The 16,875-nt window shown below is 37.5% G+C and overlaps 2 protein-coding genes across 4 annotated transcripts in view; one reads left to right on the forward strand and one right to left on the reverse strand.

Annotated features, from left to right (window-relative positions):
- LOC310894565 (transcription elongation factor A protein 1) overlaps window positions 1–323 on the forward strand; it is a 55,816-nt gene extending 55,493 nt beyond the window's left edge. For both annotated transcript variants that reach the window (XM_083824815.1, XM_083824813.1), the window contains one exon: window positions 2–323. In XM_083824815.1, the coding sequence (XP_083680941.1) occupies window positions 2–10 (9 nt within the window). In that variant the 3' untranslated portion in view covers window positions 11–323. The remainder of the gene's footprint in view (window position 1) is intronic.
- Window positions 86–16,875, reverse strand: part of RGS20 (regulator of G protein signaling 20) — a 44,136-nt gene continuing 27,346 nt past the window's right edge. For both annotated transcript variants that reach the window (XM_083824817.1, XM_083824816.1), the window contains exons 2-5: window positions 13,797–13,945; window positions 8,582–8,668; window positions 7,514–7,748; window positions 86–6,208 (exon numbers count right to left, since the gene is read on the reverse strand). In XM_083824817.1, the coding sequence (XP_083680943.1) occupies window positions 6,020–6,208; window positions 7,514–7,748; window positions 8,582–8,668; window positions 13,797–13,945 (660 nt within the window). In that variant the 3' untranslated portion in view covers window positions 86–6,019. The remainder of the gene's footprint in view (window positions 6,209–7,513; window positions 7,749–8,581; window positions 8,669–13,796; window positions 13,946–16,875) is intronic.

A 16,875-nucleotide genomic window follows, 5' to 3' on the forward strand; every position in this document is an offset into this window, starting at 1 on the left:
GTTCTGTTAGAAGAAGAAATTGTCAAGACATCTGGACCAGTATGAAAGTGGATTTTGTAATTAGCTTTAAAAACTAGGCTAAGCATCTAGCTTCCTGCAAATGAGTTGTTTTTCTTTTCTTTTTTCTTTTTTTCTTTTTTTCTTTTTTTTTCAAAGCAGCATACATGCCTGAAGTTAGCCTTTGTTTTGACACAACCATCATTTCCTTAAATGCCTTCCTATAGCTAATAGTCGGTAGGGCCAGGTTGCTCAATTGTATGGTGAATGTTAAAATATTTTTTCATTTTTATAAGTAAGTTGACATTAAAATTTTACCAATTAAATATTTTGGTAATGGGTTTGTTTTTTTTTTTCCTATGTGAATGATGTACTTACTGTATGTGTGTGTGTGTATATATATTATATAATATATATATTATATATATATATTACATTCTGGAACATACACCTTCTTCTGATACGTATTTTGCCTCTCCACATTTGCTCGGTTGTAAGACTGGAATTTGCTTCTTGCTGCTGTATTCACTAATTTTGCAAAGAGTCAAGGTATCTGACTGAATTTAATTATGTTGAACCTGCTTGCTAACTAAATCTCTGGTGTGTACATACCAGTTCTGAACTTGGACTAAATTTCTGGTCGTGGGTTTTGGAGCTTTATTAATGGATGTGATAACCTCTTTTGTGATGATTGGTTAAGCTTGTTTATGCAACCAGCTTTGATCAATGCAATTTATTTTATTGCCCAAAGCATGTATTTTAGATGCCATCAGTAGGTATTATTTCTAGGAATATCTTAAAATAGTCAGTGAAATCTGATTTGGTTGTTCACTTTTCCTTATTGTGCTTGAAAACCAACTTTGCTTTAGATGTTGCATATAAGCAAAGCCATTTTGTTGTGGACTGTCCTGCTGACACCAAGCTGACCAATTCATGACAAGATAAGATGGCCGGGAAATTAATATTAAATTCATGTCATATGAATGGCATTAATTTTGTTTATGAACTGAGTTTTGAGATGTTGAATATCTGATGTAAATCGTAGACCTGCAGGCAAGAATAAATTTTTAAAGCTACGACCTTTTCCATATGTGGGATGATAGAAATACCCGTTTGCTACAGCCTGCTTCTTAATGGTGCACATGGTTAGAAGTACTTTCAGATTCACTTTCCACAAAAACATCTTTAGAAGAGATGGAGATCTCACCCTGTACCTAGGTCTGTGTTATCTAATTTATCAAAGCCTGGGGCTGAGGAGGTCCATCCTGACAGTGTACACAGAACTTGTGGGGAAGGGTAGGGAGAGTATGTGCAGTCCCTGGAGAATAAATTCATTGACTGTAAAGGAGACACACAAATTTTGGGGGGTGTTTTTTGCATGATGGAAGCAGTCTTAACAGGAGTTTGAAATAACGTGAGCTTTGCGGGACAAGAAGTGTTTGGTAAATACTTCATAGAGCAAACTTTTTCAGTCAGTTCGTTCAAGGAAGAAAAAGTGGCTTTTCTGTTCAGAGGAAAAATGCTTAAAACGAAGTTTAGTTATGGATCTAAACACTTTTAGGCAGAACATTGTTCAGCATTTCAAAATTTCTTCCATAATTTTGTATAAAAACATGTTTAATTGAACTTATTTGATAACACAGCCTTAATCTGGAAAACATTTATTTTTCTATTAGCAGAATGGGTTTATTTTCAGCCTATGTGTAGGTCCTTTGGCAAGAATGCTTCTTAGGAATTATTTAGATGCATAATTGATTTTTTTTTCATTTGTTTAAGCAGCTAACTAATTGCAGCTATTTAATATCAGTGCTTTGTTTGGGTGCATTTCTAAAGGAACAAATCCAAAAAATTATGTTAAAAAGGATTGCAGATTGGATGACAAGAAGACCTAAATTTCCGTTGCTGTTCAAAGCATATATAAAGGACAGGCACAAGTTGGTTTGCATAAGCTTCCTCGTGCTGCTTGTCCTTTAATCTTTATGCACATCTGTGACATGTAAGAAAATCCCTATTTGAGGAAAGTATGGTAATTGTTTTTCTGTACTTACCAAATTACATCTGGACTTTATTAAAAGAGCTAGAACTGCTATACTGCTTTCTTTGTTGTAGGTGTATCCAGCAGGAGTTCAAATAAAACATTTTTTTCATCTAACGTTACCTTGCAGCCGTGGTAGCAGCTTCACCCCTCACTGTTGGTCTTTGCAGTAAAGAGGACAGTTTCTTTCTTGTAGGAGAAGGGTGAAGTCCAAGAAGTAGATCCAAAAGAAACCATAGGTGCCTAAAATCTCTTCATGCTTCATTTTGTTTACCTGAGTCCGAAAAGGAAGGTGCTCAGCAGTGAGCTTTGGATGCACATCTGTGCAACAGGTGCTTCAGTTCTCCCAGGCTTATTCCTCTTAAAGGTGGAGTGAGAAAAGGTATTTTAGAAGTGCCGTCTTCATGTTTTTGTTTGAAAGGCTTTAGGTTCCCGCTGCTCAGAAAACACTTCTGGCTTCTGGATCCTTAGCTGGATGGCTTTTCCTCATACATAATTCTGTTAACATGCACAGGAGAATGTTGGGGTTTAAAATTATTTTGTCCTGACCATCGTTTTGATGTGTCTTCTGTTTTGGTAGATCATCGCTAGTCTTGACTTTTTTTTTAAAAAAAAAAAAACAAAAAACAAAAAACAAACATTTATAAAGCTTTGGGATTAGTATAGAAAATGTGGGATTAGTATAGAAAATCTTTTATTATTGTCATTAATATGGTACTGATACCATTTATGGCAGAATACTTGTGTGTGTTCTCAAGTACTGTTTAGAGCAAACTCGTTTAAAAATGACATTGAGATGATCACTGATCACTTTCTCTGTTTCAGCTATTCTTTTTAATCAGGAAGAATGCATGATGTTTTTGTGATCAGTCATATATATAGCAGAATGTTTTGGGCTGTATTTTTTTTTTTCATTTGTATTGTGCTAATTACTTTGGAATGTAAAGGTCAGTGCAAAGCACAATATGTTGGCTGAAGGAGCCCATACAATTTTAATACTACTTAGCAGGCTCATGGAAAGAGCAGTCTTTAACAGTATGCGTGTTCGGTGGGAGCTACTGGTTTGTAAAGAGCAGACATTGAAGAAAATAGCAGTGGACTGTAAAGTTGTTACAGCTTAATGATATCCTGCGGTTAGGTAAATACCAAGGCAAGCCAGCCATGCTTATTTTCAAGCTAGGATAAATCGACTTTGTGGTACTTTTTTACTTTATGAATTATAAATAATATCTTGTGTCAATATCATTGTTTTCTCCTCCAATTCGTGTAACAGCATCTCCATTGTAACATTTCAATGTAATTCACATTTGCCCTGAGAAAAGTTGACATGTAATTAGCAAGTACATGCTAATGAAATATAGTTAAAAACCTGTCTTCTGTGGGTGGGTTTTTGCTTTGGTCTTTTTTTTTTTTTTTTCCCTTCAATTAAATCCAACATTAAAAACCCTCAGAATAATGTGGTTAGTGGAGGGGTTGTGTATTTTTTAAGAGGTCCTCTCATCAGGATACCAGCATTCTGGTAGGGACCAGCATTCTGCCACTGGTGTTGAGTGTAAGCTCAAATCTAAAACAAAGGATAGATGTTGAAGATCTTTAAGGAAGGATGGGCATTGCAAACATCCACATGTTGTAATGCAGAAGTAACATGAAAACTAGGTAATTTTAATTGGTTAGACATTATGGCACATGGAAAGTAAGTTTAGAAATCACTACTTTTTCTTTTAATGGTCTGATGTTAGCCGTAGAACTGCCCGAACCAATATAGTTTTGTCTCCCCTTTAATTTCAGTGCATCTTTCAGGACAATAGAATATATTGTCTGCTGTAAAGCACGAGTGTTCAGTCTGTCTTCCAGCTCTTAATGAGGTATCTTTGCAGGGAAGAGAGATAACTTAAAAGAAACTATATCATCCATCTCATGAAATGATAACACTTTGAACTTTTTTTGATGTGTGTGTCTGATCTTTCCAGCAAACAGAATTTGACCTAGTTAAACTTACTTTGTCAGTTCAGAGCAGGCTCACCCGACCTGATTAAAAGAGCAGCTATGGCATCCTCAGTTTGACTGCAAGCTCCCATGAATGCTGCCTTACCAACAGGTCTTGTTTGATCTTTTGTTGAAGTTACTGCCTGTCATGTAATATTTTCCATAAACCGAGATTGTACTGTTAGTGCTTTGGGGGTGTATCTTCTACAAAGTCAGTTGAGATGACCAATGTCGATACATTAAGCAGTGGCAATCCTTAACTGGACCATAACAAGGCCCTGGCCAACCTGATCTAGTGGGTGGCATCCCTGCCCATGGCAGGGGGTTCGAACAAGGTGACCTTTAAGGTCCCTTCCAACCGTTCTATGATTCTGTGATATGATGTCTTCATGTCTTCAGTAGCAGTATACAGAAGGAATTCCTCTCAACTCAGTCAACCAGTGTTGCCCTACAGAGGGCAAAAGTATTTTGTATTGCTGTCTCTCGGGGTATGTTATTTTTCTCTGTATTTTTAAATGGCGTGTTGAATACTGTCTTGGTTTTGGAAGATGATAGAAACCAGTTCCTAGCTGTTGTTAACTCAGCTTGTATCAGATCTTCTCCTGTGGTGCTATGCAATTAAAAAGCTCCTTACTATTTGTCTGATACTGCAAATGCACTAAGGGGAGATCATGTCTCCTGCCTAGTGTATTAAGGAAACAAATTGATCTCCTAAATTCTGCCTTATTTGGTTCTAGAACCAAATTGCCCAAATTCTAGAATTTGCCCAATTTGGTTTATTTAAATAAATGTGTGGGTAAAACTACAGTTTAATGGAAGTCCACTGTAAGCTCCAAAGTTTAATATAGTGGAATTGTAGTGGATCTTGTAATTTAAAATAAAGAATTTACGAGAATAACAGATCTTCAAACAGATTATGCAGATTCAGCTTACTTTCTTCCTAGTGCTTCCTGTGATTACTAGTTTTGAGATAGGATTGGAAATCAACTGCAATGCTTTGGGGGTACTGTAATGAATGGAGTTTATTAGCGGATGGAGATGTTGCTTTTCTTTTGGACAGTCTGAAATAGTGCTGTGGAACAGGATAGTGCCAGCTTCCTTCTCTTCTCAATGTACAAGTATCTGTTATATAAACCATAGAAGCTCTGTCAGCTAACAGGACAATTTAATATGTACAAAACCAAGATGATTGATACCACCATCCTTTCAAGAACAAATAGTGAAATGCTTTTTACATCCCTACAGAAGGAAGATAAATATGTGAGAATTGTGCTTTATTTGAGAATTTAAATGCCCAGACTCTTCTTCCTCTTAATTAAATAATTTAACTTTATAAACATGAACAATATGAACTTAAAAATGCTTCCAGCAGACTCTAGTAATAAAATAACATTTTTTTTCAGCAAAAGGTTTTATAGGCATCATTATTTCAACCATTAGCTTCCATAAACTTGAGATTGCCATACTGATTTCCATTATCACATTGTATGCACCTTAAATGTACCAAGAGAAGTGGAGTGTACCCGTGCCAGGCATGATTCATATAGGTTGTGAAACTCAGTTTAGTGTAACCCAGATTTTGCCAGTACAACTGTTTTTACTTTGGTCACAGGGAGGATGAGGGCAACTGATTTGGCTTTCAAGAAAATTCTGGCACTCCACTTAAAAATTAGTTTTCATGCTCAGTTGGCATTTGTACTTCAGATATACATTATAAGAGATCTGTCTGTGAGTTGCATGCTGCATTGTAAAAATACCGGGTTCTTTTTTTTTTAATGTTAACATCTTCTCTTCATTCTCTTTTGCAAAGTAATACTTGATTTGATCAGAAACTGCAGTTAGCTGATTGTGTCAGAGCCCTGTGTGGGTTTCAAACATTCAGTCTGTAGTAAAACTTGCCTGAGTTATTTTCAGGTAAATATCCGATCAATACTAAATTCCCTGTTTGGTATAGCCCAGAGTCCCATTTGTTTTAAAATAAATACATTTAAGAAAAAAATCCTACGCTTCGATGGATTTTTCAGATAAGGACCGAAGCAAGTCCTTATAAATAGCAGAGTTCATAAACCGTGGGTAGGAGTCTCTGTGCATTAAGGTATAAATTTGAAGCTGTGCGTCATCGAAGGTGTGTTGTGAGGGTTCCAGCATATTTCGGTTAATAACTTCCCTTACTCTGGAGTCCAGACTGACCTGCATATTAAAATAAAAAGTCATGTAAATAATAGTGGTGTACAGTAGCTGATTTTTCTTTTTTTTTTTGTTTGTTTGTTTGTTGCTGTTCTATTGGCTTGAAAAAGAAAGCATTTTAAATAGGTTCAGGTGGTGTCCTTCCAGAGTCTAAGGACTGTTAAATATACTTACACAAAAAATGCTGAAATTTGGCAGTAGTAACCTGCTGAGTATGTGGTTAGAGAAACTTTCTCACTGGAGCAACTTTACTTTGAATAACACTGCTTGAAATCCCGTTGTTACTAAAACCTGAGAGACTGGTAGGCCATTCCCAGACCAACATCCTGCTCTGTAGTAGAGAGGCTCTGTAATGTTTTGTGACAGTTTGTTTCCTCGGGAAGTAGCACTGTTGGAAAGAGACTGAATTTGGAGTAAGCAGGATGACGCAGACGGAAACTGTAACCTGGGAAGCTGTTGCTTAATCAAATTCCTATGTTAAAAAGCAGAATGAATTGATGTGGACTGAAACTATAGTTACATAATGATTCCAGGCATTGCTTTTATGCTGTACTTTTTTTTTCCTGCAAGTACTAGGAGGTAGAAAGATGTTAACATTACTGGAAAGCACTGTCTGGATTTAAACATTATATTTATATGTACAGTTTCCACCACAAATAATGAAGTGTATGAATTTTGTAGGGATATAGAAAGGTTTAAAATTCCAGCCTATTTCTAGGACTATATTCAAGCTGACACGAGATGTCTTTGAAATTTGACATGCTTGTTAGCAGCAAACAGACAAGTAGGTTTGAAATTTCAAGAAGCCGGTGGCTTTGTTCTGTGCCGTATTTTGTCAGCTGCTCTTTGTGCTTTGCAATCGTGCAAGTTGCACATATTGCACAAGAGCAGTTTGTGCTGTGCAAGCAACACTTTTTTTTGTGCTGTGCAAGCAACACTTTCCTAGTAGACCCAATCTACACACACACAGACACATACCAAAAGAATCCACACTGATTTGTCCAACAAACAAAATTTAAATTAAGGATAAAATCTTCATCTGTATGCTAGTTATGCCTCAAACTAAAGCCTTCACATCAGCATATCAAGGTAGCATAGGAAGAGTTTTCTTACAGCCAGTGAAAGCAGTACTGACTATCTCACCTCAACAATGGGTTTGCCTTTTAGCCCTAGATCTCTCCTTGTTAGCACTGAAATGTGGGAGCACGGGGAAAGAAAAGCTATCCCTGGGTATTTTTGTGGCTTTAAACACATGCTCAGTAACTGTGCAAAGCAGCATCAAAGAATGTATTGGGGAAAGTAATATACCTCTTTTGGAGAAAGGATAGAAATGTAATCTTCATAAATTAGTCTTGCTTTTTCTTCAATGACACTTTTGTTGGACTCTTGTTTCAGTTCCTCGCAGGCCATCCAGAAAAGCATGTTTTCTTCACTGAATTCTGTTCGTAGAAATTCACGAAAAGCATTTCGGCCGGCTGGCGTAAACATCAACTTGTCAAATGATTGAGCCCAGGCATTTACTTCTTCAAGAGTAGGAGCAGGGCTGGAGGAAGGAGGAGAGGAGGGCAAGAAAGGAGAAATGAGTGATTGTTACTTCAACTCTTTTCATCTGGTAGGAGGCATCTGCCATCACAATGGAACAAAAATGCAAGGTTCATGTGCCTCTGAATTCTGCACTGCAGCTACCTAAGTGTAAACTCTAGTAAATATATTTATAAGATGCTTTTTTCTCTCAAAAACTCAGATGCAGATGATTGCCTGTACTTTGCAGAAATTGCACTTTACTGCTCTAAGTAATTGCAGTAAAGAAGTCCCTCAGCAACAATTAAGCTTTTTTTAATTCCTAATAGTTCTTGTGGAATCATTGTTTAAAATTGAATGAAAATATTTAAGAAGAAGTAACAATCCAAATACCATAAAAGACATGGTCTATTACAACTTCACAGGGGCTTCTGTCTGTTTGCCTAACTCTTAAGAGACAATTGCCTGATTCTCAAGAGGATCTGAGGTCCCCTTGGCATTTATTCCTTTTTTAAGGCTGAGTGCTACCAGTTAGCTTCGGTATGTATTTGCTGGGTGGGAAAAGGATATATTTAAAAATATTTCAGAAAAAAAAAAAGGAGTCTGTAATTACTATGCTTTTTTTATTGTTGTACTGTGAAAGTTGGGATTTGTTTATACACCGCGTATAAACAAGGTTAAAGATTATAGATCAGATCTGGCTCTTTAGGGGGGCAAGACAGGTGACTTGCAAATTCAGCTTAAATGACAAATGGACAATAGTAGTTTATTGCGTATGTTGGGTGATCCAATTATTTAGCGTGGTTTGGGTTTGTTTTATTATTAGTTTGACAGAACACTTAAGAAAGACCATACCTTTCCTCACAGTTCGGAATACCCTCTGCTTGGAGTTCATGGGATGTTCTCCTTGTTCTCTCTTCCTCTTGATTTCTAACAGTAAGACTGCAAGGTAGCAATTAATTTGTCAGTTTTATAAAGGGAAAGATTGAACATACAGCAGATGCTTTTCCTCTAATATTTAAAAAACAAAAATTCAACTAAAAGGACAGAAGCTAACAGTAGCCACAATACTCATAGTTATACTCTAATGTTAGTTCTTCCGTTGTGTAAATCTGCAAACTTAGAGCAGAACTGTTCAATATCATATATATCACTGTGTAGAAAGTATATGTACACACAAGTAGCCTGTAATAGCTACAAAATCTCTATGTACTCCATTGAGGTTTATTATGTTGTGTTGATTGTGTGCTTGATGCAGTGTTCTTACATGAGTTACACTTGATGCAATGGTTTTATGCAAGTTAGACTTCAACTTTTTTGTTTTTCTATTTACACGCTGGCTATTTTTTATATCCATAAGGCATGATGAGTGCCAAGATTCTGGTTCAGAGTGGTGACACCATGTCACTCAAGAAAGCCTGAATGCTGGAGCTGGAGCTAAAAGTTCTAAGCCAGGTAGATGCTTCTGTATGTGTTGCTGAAAGGGTAAGCATCTTTCAGAGATCACATGTAGATACAGCCACATTGTGAGGTTATGAACTGCAGCATTAAGTAAATGCTAGTATATGCATACAGATTTGAGGCCTGGAGAAAAGCAGCATATACATTTGACTACGTTTGACTGGAAATGAGTATTAGCTTGTTTGTAGCATTAAAGTTAAAAAAAAAAAAAAAAGTGTGCTGCAGTCACTAGTGATCACTGATAATTTTTAATGACCCTTGGAAGGGAAGGTGTCAACTCCAGCTGCTTTTCTCAAAGGTCAGTATACGTAACTAGTTAGTTAAAAAAAAAATCCTTTTAGAGTTGCAGATGATTCTTTTGATACTGAATTTCAGCATGTGCATGTTTCCTTTTAGCACATGGGGACTGTATTCTAGATTACCATAGTTTAGTGAGAAATACAGGTGTGCACACACATTCATATAATCTGTAAAACTGCTTGGAGTTTGTCAAGAAGTAAAGGTCCCTGTGAATTACAGGCAGTACCTTGTATGATACAAATCCTTCAGCTGAAATAAAGCAGTACAGTTGTTACAAATTCTAGGAAAATACCAAACTCAGTTTCTTCATTTGTATTTTACTTTAATGTAAATTTTGTAACAATTTTGATGTCTTAATCCCCAAGAATCTCATTTATCTCTAGCACGGCTTGTTGTTAAACCAGCTGATTCTTAATTTGCGTTCTTCCTTTTAAGCTCGTGGCTCTGTCTTATTTGCAGTCTTACTATTTACTGCTTACTCATTTTCTTGCTCTCTTCAGTGGTAGTCCATAATTTGCAGGGACCGTTTTGGAGGATGAAGGATTGTAACATTTTAAGGTTTGAGAAGAGTGGCTGGAGGCTTAACAGTAGAGGAGAGAGGTGCATTTCTCTTTGCCAAGGCATGCATTGAAGAGGTAGGAAAACCTTCCTGTTGTGAAGTTTGAGAGCAAGCATGTTGCCAATTGCAAACATATTTTTCAGCAACATCTGAACCATACATTCAAACCAGTGAACTATTTGAATTCACTTTTTCAGAAAAGAAAACTAGTAGTTAAAGAATGTTAGTGCTCTGTTCTCTTTGGGTCTATGGGATTCAGGCTTTTATTATACTTAGTGCCAATAGTGCTGGCCTTTTTAATATGAAAAGTGGTATATTATGCATTCCTCACACATGTAAACAAGAATTTATGCACTTGTCAGAGTTCTTACACTGAGGGGAGTCAACAGATCCAACAGAAAGGATTACAGTCTTCATAGGATGACGCACAAAAGGGTAAAAAGATGAAATTAAGTCTCCTTAAAAGAACACGCCATGTCTCACAAAGTACCCTTGCAGGCTGGCTGACTTCCTAGAAATGTATAGGGAAACATAGGCAAAGAGACTAAACGTGCAATACTGCATCTTCTCAGGTTTTGGAAGAGTAACGGACGGGAGGCTTGAGTTTTAACTGTAGTACGAACACAGGCTGTGAGAATCTGGCTGAGAGACTTGTTTCACCATTTCTTCATTCTAAGTCTACTATTAGGAGTATGCTGAATATTGGATGTTCTGCAACTCAGCTGTATGACTCATGCAGACTGTTATTTTTGTTCCTATTCATAATTTTTCTGCTCAAAGTACTTGAGCTATTTTGAGGAAAGGCTTTATGAATAGGAAATAAAAATAGCTTAATTACGGTTTGTTTTGCATTTCTTGCTACTAGAAAACAATCGTTCTAAAAGAAATCACAAATTATTTTAAAACTAAAACAAGCTGCTCTGTTTTGGAGCTTGTATTGGTTTCCCAGATGATTCTGAAATGCAAATAGGAATTTTAAGCATCATGAAATTTGGGTAATTTAACACACTCTGAGTAAATTGCTTTCTCTGAATTGTTTGAATAGTGAGATGCACAGATAATGAGCATTCTCAAGAATATCAGGTAAGATGTTAAAAAAGCAGTTTAGCAACAATTTAAAAGATGGAATGCAATTTTTATGTACTCTGACTTCACAGATTCTTTTTTTTCTTTTATGGAAAGATGTTTGTATGTGTAACATGCAGCTCCACCCTGAGCCATTTGAGATTGCACTGGACAGTTGTTCAGATGACACCGCTATTTGTATAGCGATGCTTTAACATAGGTACCATTCCGCGAGGTAACAAACTCCAATCCTGACCAGGCACAGTAATTATCTCTCTCTAAATGTTACCTTAGTTTACCTCTATGCACCTGCTGAGAAGCTTTGTAGAATCAGAGCCAGAGGACTTGACATCTTGCAAAAAACAAAGCTTTTCGACCCTACAGGATATTCACTGTTTTCATTAGGGAAGGCAGAATTGCGTCTGTATAACTTCTGATAAGCTGAGTACCAACAGCAGAGGAATGATGAGCCTGCTCTTCCCTTGCTTCTCATCTTCTTCTCGAAAGCATTTCCTTCTAACTGCTGGCGTGTGTGGGTGTGTGTGTGTATGGGGGAAGTAATGGTGAACAGATTCCTTGTCTGGCCAGGCAGAAGGACCAGGTTATTTTATGACTTCTTCCCTTCACCTCACTGCCAGGTTTGCTTGCTCTGAAGTGCTTATGTGGTGGATAGTGAATTTATTAGAAGCACTCAGCTTGCTGTCACTGTTTTGGCTGAACTCCTATGGCTGTTTAAGACTTTTCCTTATTTCAGTAAAAATTCTGGTCTCAGCCATTAATTAATAATGGGCGTAACAGAAACAGAACTGAGTACAGCAAGCTTTACTTGAATTTTGAATGGAATCAGCTGGATCTGGAGGAGCTCATACGAGAGAGAAAGTGAACAAATCATTACTTTAAGGAATCAAGTGATTCCTTTTCCTTTCTTGCTGTGCTTCCTTGATTAATTTTCCCGTTCAACAGCTTGCAGTGGGAGTTCTTTGGAATTGTGTTCTGCCTAATTCCTCATCCTTATTAAATAATGCATGCAGTGTTTAAAGTCTCTAATCCCGAGGGTTAAATTCATATGAATTGTAGGTGCCATGGGTTGCCACCGCTAATTAATGACAAAAGATCTGCTTGCCTTTGAAACAAAGAAACAGGACTGGACACTTGGTTATTAGATTTCTGACTAATGAATTCTTACACCTACTCCTAACTCCCTTTAATACAGTCTATGCTGCTCCTAAGTCCCTATCCTAAATCCAAAACTATTGCATATTTTGGTATTGCTTTCAGTTTTTACTGAGAGCCCTAGTGAAGCTCAAGGCTGGATAACCAGTCCTTCACAAAACAGACCATCCATTACAAAGTGGGTGGCAACAGGTGTAATGATAGAGTAAAACTTCAAGGTGTAAGGTGTTGAGAAACAAGTGAAAGATGGTTTAAAAACTGCCGCTGACTGAGCATCACCAGTATTATTCAGGAGCATGGTCAGATGATTCTTATAACCAGTATAAGCTTTGAAGTATTCATTTAGAATGTGATATACCAGCTACGAACTGACAGTTCAAGGAAAAGGCTAAGAACAATCAGCAGAAAAAAAAAAAAAAAAAACCAGATACCAGGAAATTTAAAAAAAAAAAAAAAAAGCGTGTTAGACTTTTCATTCTGTTTCCAAAAAAGTTAAAATAGCAAGATATATCGTCACACATGCAGTTACGTAGGGATTGGTTAAGCTTGTCCTATTCCTTCAACTGTTCAGGTGTTGCAAGCTCTGACCTTGTGTCCTAATTTGGACAACAAAAAGCCGAGGGCTGAGATCCAAGCCATTTGGTACCACAGCATTAGCAGAGTCAGCATTTTAGAGTGGAGAGCTGTGATATAACCAGGCTTTTGGACATCACCGTAACTATTTACGTAATAAATGATTTTTTTTAGCTCCTTTTTTTTAAATAAAAATAGATCTGATTTCAAAAATAAGTGCTGCTTTTGGTTCTGTATAAAATGACACTGAGAATATATTTTCTGTGTGTCAAAGGCGTATTAGCCATACAGCTCCCTTTTTGTGTAACTGGAGTTGTGTAGAAACGCTTTAGAGGAAGGTATCCATTTCGGTATGAAATCCTGATAAATAGAATGGCAGTTTTTCTACGGGTGAATGGCTGTACAGGTAGAAATCAAATCAGAGTTAGATGCTCTCCAACAAAAGTATGCAGAGTGAGGATGATAAGGATTTCTAAAAGGAGGCACGTAAGAGTACTTTACAGAACCGTTAATGCCCATAGGAAAAAATACTGTTCTTACTGCTGTGTTGTTGTTGTGGTGTTTCTTTAAAACTTCAGTTGAACATGTTAGGTGAGCTTCATTAAAAGGGGGTCACTTCCGTGTGTACAGGTGTGCACTTGTAAAACCTAGAGGAAAGCTACGGCAAGGACTAAAATACCTTTTTTTAAAAAATGCTTTCCTACTCTGATCTCTTCTGATGATACTTTACAGAGATTTTATATATCCATTACTTCAATGGCAAAAAAATACACTACAGCAGAAGGCTGTGTCTAGTACTAGAGCACAGTCATCTCTCTCACAGTCCCAGCCCTGCAGAATTTCCCAGGTGGTTTGTTTAGCTTATGCTGTCCTACACGCTGGCTGTTACCTCCCTCCCCTGCTACTCCGTTCCCCAGAGGCTTGAATAAGAGCGTGTACCATGAGCAGCTGCAGCAGCAGCACCAACAAAAGCAGCAGGCGTTGGACCCTCGATTGCCCGTGCTGTGCTGAGCCTGTGCAGCGCCTGGGGTCTCCTGGGTCGTAGACATCTGCCGCTTGCGCATCTCCATCCGCTCTGATCCCATGGGCTGCAAGACAGCAAGAGAAGGGGAAAGTAAGACACGTGTTTTTATTTTTTCATTTTGCTTTTGTTACAAAAGCCTTACCAAGAACTACTGAAAGCCACAGCTTCAAAAGAACTGAGAAGTTAAATGCTTGGGCTTTCTTTTTTTCCCCATAGAAGCTGCTAGGTATTGAACCCTGCGGAAAATTCACGCATTTCATTGAAGTGCTGTGATGGAAGGCAAGGGGCCAATGAATTCTGCACGTAAACGGGAATATAAATGAGAATGGGGAGCCAAGGAGCATGCTGGTGAAGTGAGGTGTGTCTGTTCTTGGAGAGCCACAGCTCTTAGGGCACTGGCATAAAAGCCTAGTGGTTGCAAGGGATCTCCTGAGGTTTTTGACTTGCAAGGTTGATTCTTGGATCCATAACTAGCCATCCTTCTATATCAAGTGCTCCCTTGGCGTGTAGGTTTTTTCAGGTTGCTAAACCTTGCGAGGCTGTGATGATTGTAGGGGAACTAAAATTGGTTGCTACAAATGTTATTTGTGTGTTGATAATTTAATATCACACTTGGAACGCAATCTGATGAGCTGAACACCAGATAGTTAAAAGTTGCCTTCCTTTCTAAAATGTTCAGTCAAGTTTAGGAAATAGTGTTGTAACTTGGAGGGAGGATGCAGAGACATTGTCACAGGCTTCAGAAGTGCCAGAAGTAAGTGGATTATTTTAGCAGAGTGCAGCTCTAAATTATACTGGATTTTTTTTTGTGCTGAATTTGTTTTTCTATTATAGAGCTTAATAGTTTTTATTTTGTTTTTATGAGAACCACCCACTCTCCCAAGGGAAAAACGTATGACATGCTGAGTAGAAGATGCTCCAGTTTTGCAGGAGAAATAAAACATAAGAACCATGCAGATAGAAACGATAACCTATTTGGTAACTCCACAGGCCTGTTCTCACAAGCAATTCCTAAATGCCCAGAAATAGAAAATCAGAAAAAGGACATAGCTTCCAAAAAACCCAAGACATTCTTCATTTCAAAATGTGGAAACGTAAATGTGAAATGCAGAGTACATCTGTAAATTCATATTTCTTTCCTTCAGAGTTCTGTAGTATTAAAGTAATAACTATTACTTTCCTTCCAGATACCCGTCCTTTTTAAAAATAAGGCATTTTTGTATTTCAGTTAGAAAGTAATGAACTATAAAGTATTGGGTTTATCTAATAGCATTTCAGGCTTCCTTGGACAGTAAACAGTTATTAATGATTAGAAAAGCGTAATTTGGAATTAGATATATGCTGTCTATATAGCCTAATCCAGCCACTCTTCCTTTTGAGATGTTTTATGTGGATAGTTCATAAGTTCATCTCTCTAATCCATTTTACAATTGAACTGACAGTGGTCTGAGCGGAAAAGCTTGTTCCTGTTTGCTTTTTTTCAAGCAGAAAGGTAATAGATGGTGGGAATAGTAGGAATACACTCTTCCTCCCCACCTCATCCCACTACGACTTAATTCAAAAAAAATCTTTCTGGATCCACTGTTGCCATCTCAGGTTCTTCTTCAGAATTGTCCTTTGACGTCTTTGATGAAGTAGCTGTACAGCAAAAACTGCCCAGTAGCGTTGTGTTCTTTGGTTTACTTCTGAATCATCCCCCTTACTTGGAAGTTTTCTGGTACTATACATTTTGATGAACGTTCAGCACTGCATGACTTCTCACACAACTTACAGAAAGGGAAGGATCAAGGAATACAAATTCAGCATGTTTTCTCAGATCAAGTTATGCGTTTTCGTTTTTATTTGGCAGATGTAGACCAACTTTCTCACTGAATAAGCAAGTAGGTTTTGGTCACTTATGTGATGAAGACTTGTTTTGAAAGATACTTCTAGCAGCTAAAGCATGCTTTCGTGATAGCAGAGCTGGGTTAGAGTAACAGGAAATAAGAGAAAGGACTGTTGGCTTAAAGACAACCCAAGCTTTTATTACAGAGCTGTTCAATGGTTTTCTACCACAGGTAATACAGGCTTGCTGACAGCCATACTGCACATATGATAGAGGTTTGGGGTGGATCACAAACTAAATAGGGTGTGACTTTCTGAGGTGTATTAGCAGGAATACTGTGTTAAGATATGGGAAGTAATTTACTCCTCTGTGTGAGTACTTGTGGGCATCACATGCCAAGAAAGACAGTGTGTGTAGGGTATGCAACATGTTAAGAAAGCACGACTTACAAGGAGAAATTGTAGGAGTTAGGGTTGTTAATCTAGAAAAGCAAACCGAGAAGCATGTTGATCTTCTGATCAGTAGAAGGTTATTATTGCTCCCTATTCCTTTCAGGGATAAATAATGTGTTTTCCTGGAGTAAATAAAATCTAGGATAGATTTTATAGAGTAGCAAGGTAGACAACTGAGCGGTGCAGCATGTTATTACAAAGTTGAAAAAACTTCTTTGGCAAATAGCATTAAGACCCATGAGACAAAAAATACATCAGGCTGGTCCAGGTTCACAGGACAGGCAATGAGTAAGTGATCCATCCAGCACCACTTCCCTGTTTGTTTTTGTTTTTTTTTAATGTAGCTTTGGTTCTAAGCCAAAATACAGTCAAGCACATTGTTATCTATAATAATCCACTGGGACCCACCTCCCTTTGGCCATATAATAAAGTTAAAAATAAAAATAAATAAATGAAAAAACATGTTTGCAGCACAGTTTGTTACAAATGTGTATTCCAATTGTGATCGTGCTGAGACCATGTACTGCCAACCATGAACCTAAACATGCCGTAAGACGTAGACCCTGCTCAAAGCTATGTCAGTTCCATGCGTATAGTCAGAATATGTACTTGTTTTCTGAATTTCTTTGCCTTTTTATTTTTTTATTTTTAAATTATTAAAAACAAAAAACAACAACAAAAAAACTAGGGGAACAGAAATGCTGCAATTTTACAGCC

Source organism: Anser anser (assembly GCF_964211835.1).
Source record: "Anser anser genome assembly, chromosome: 2".
NCBI lineage: Eukaryota > Metazoa > Chordata > Aves > Anseriformes > Anatidae > Anser > Anser anser.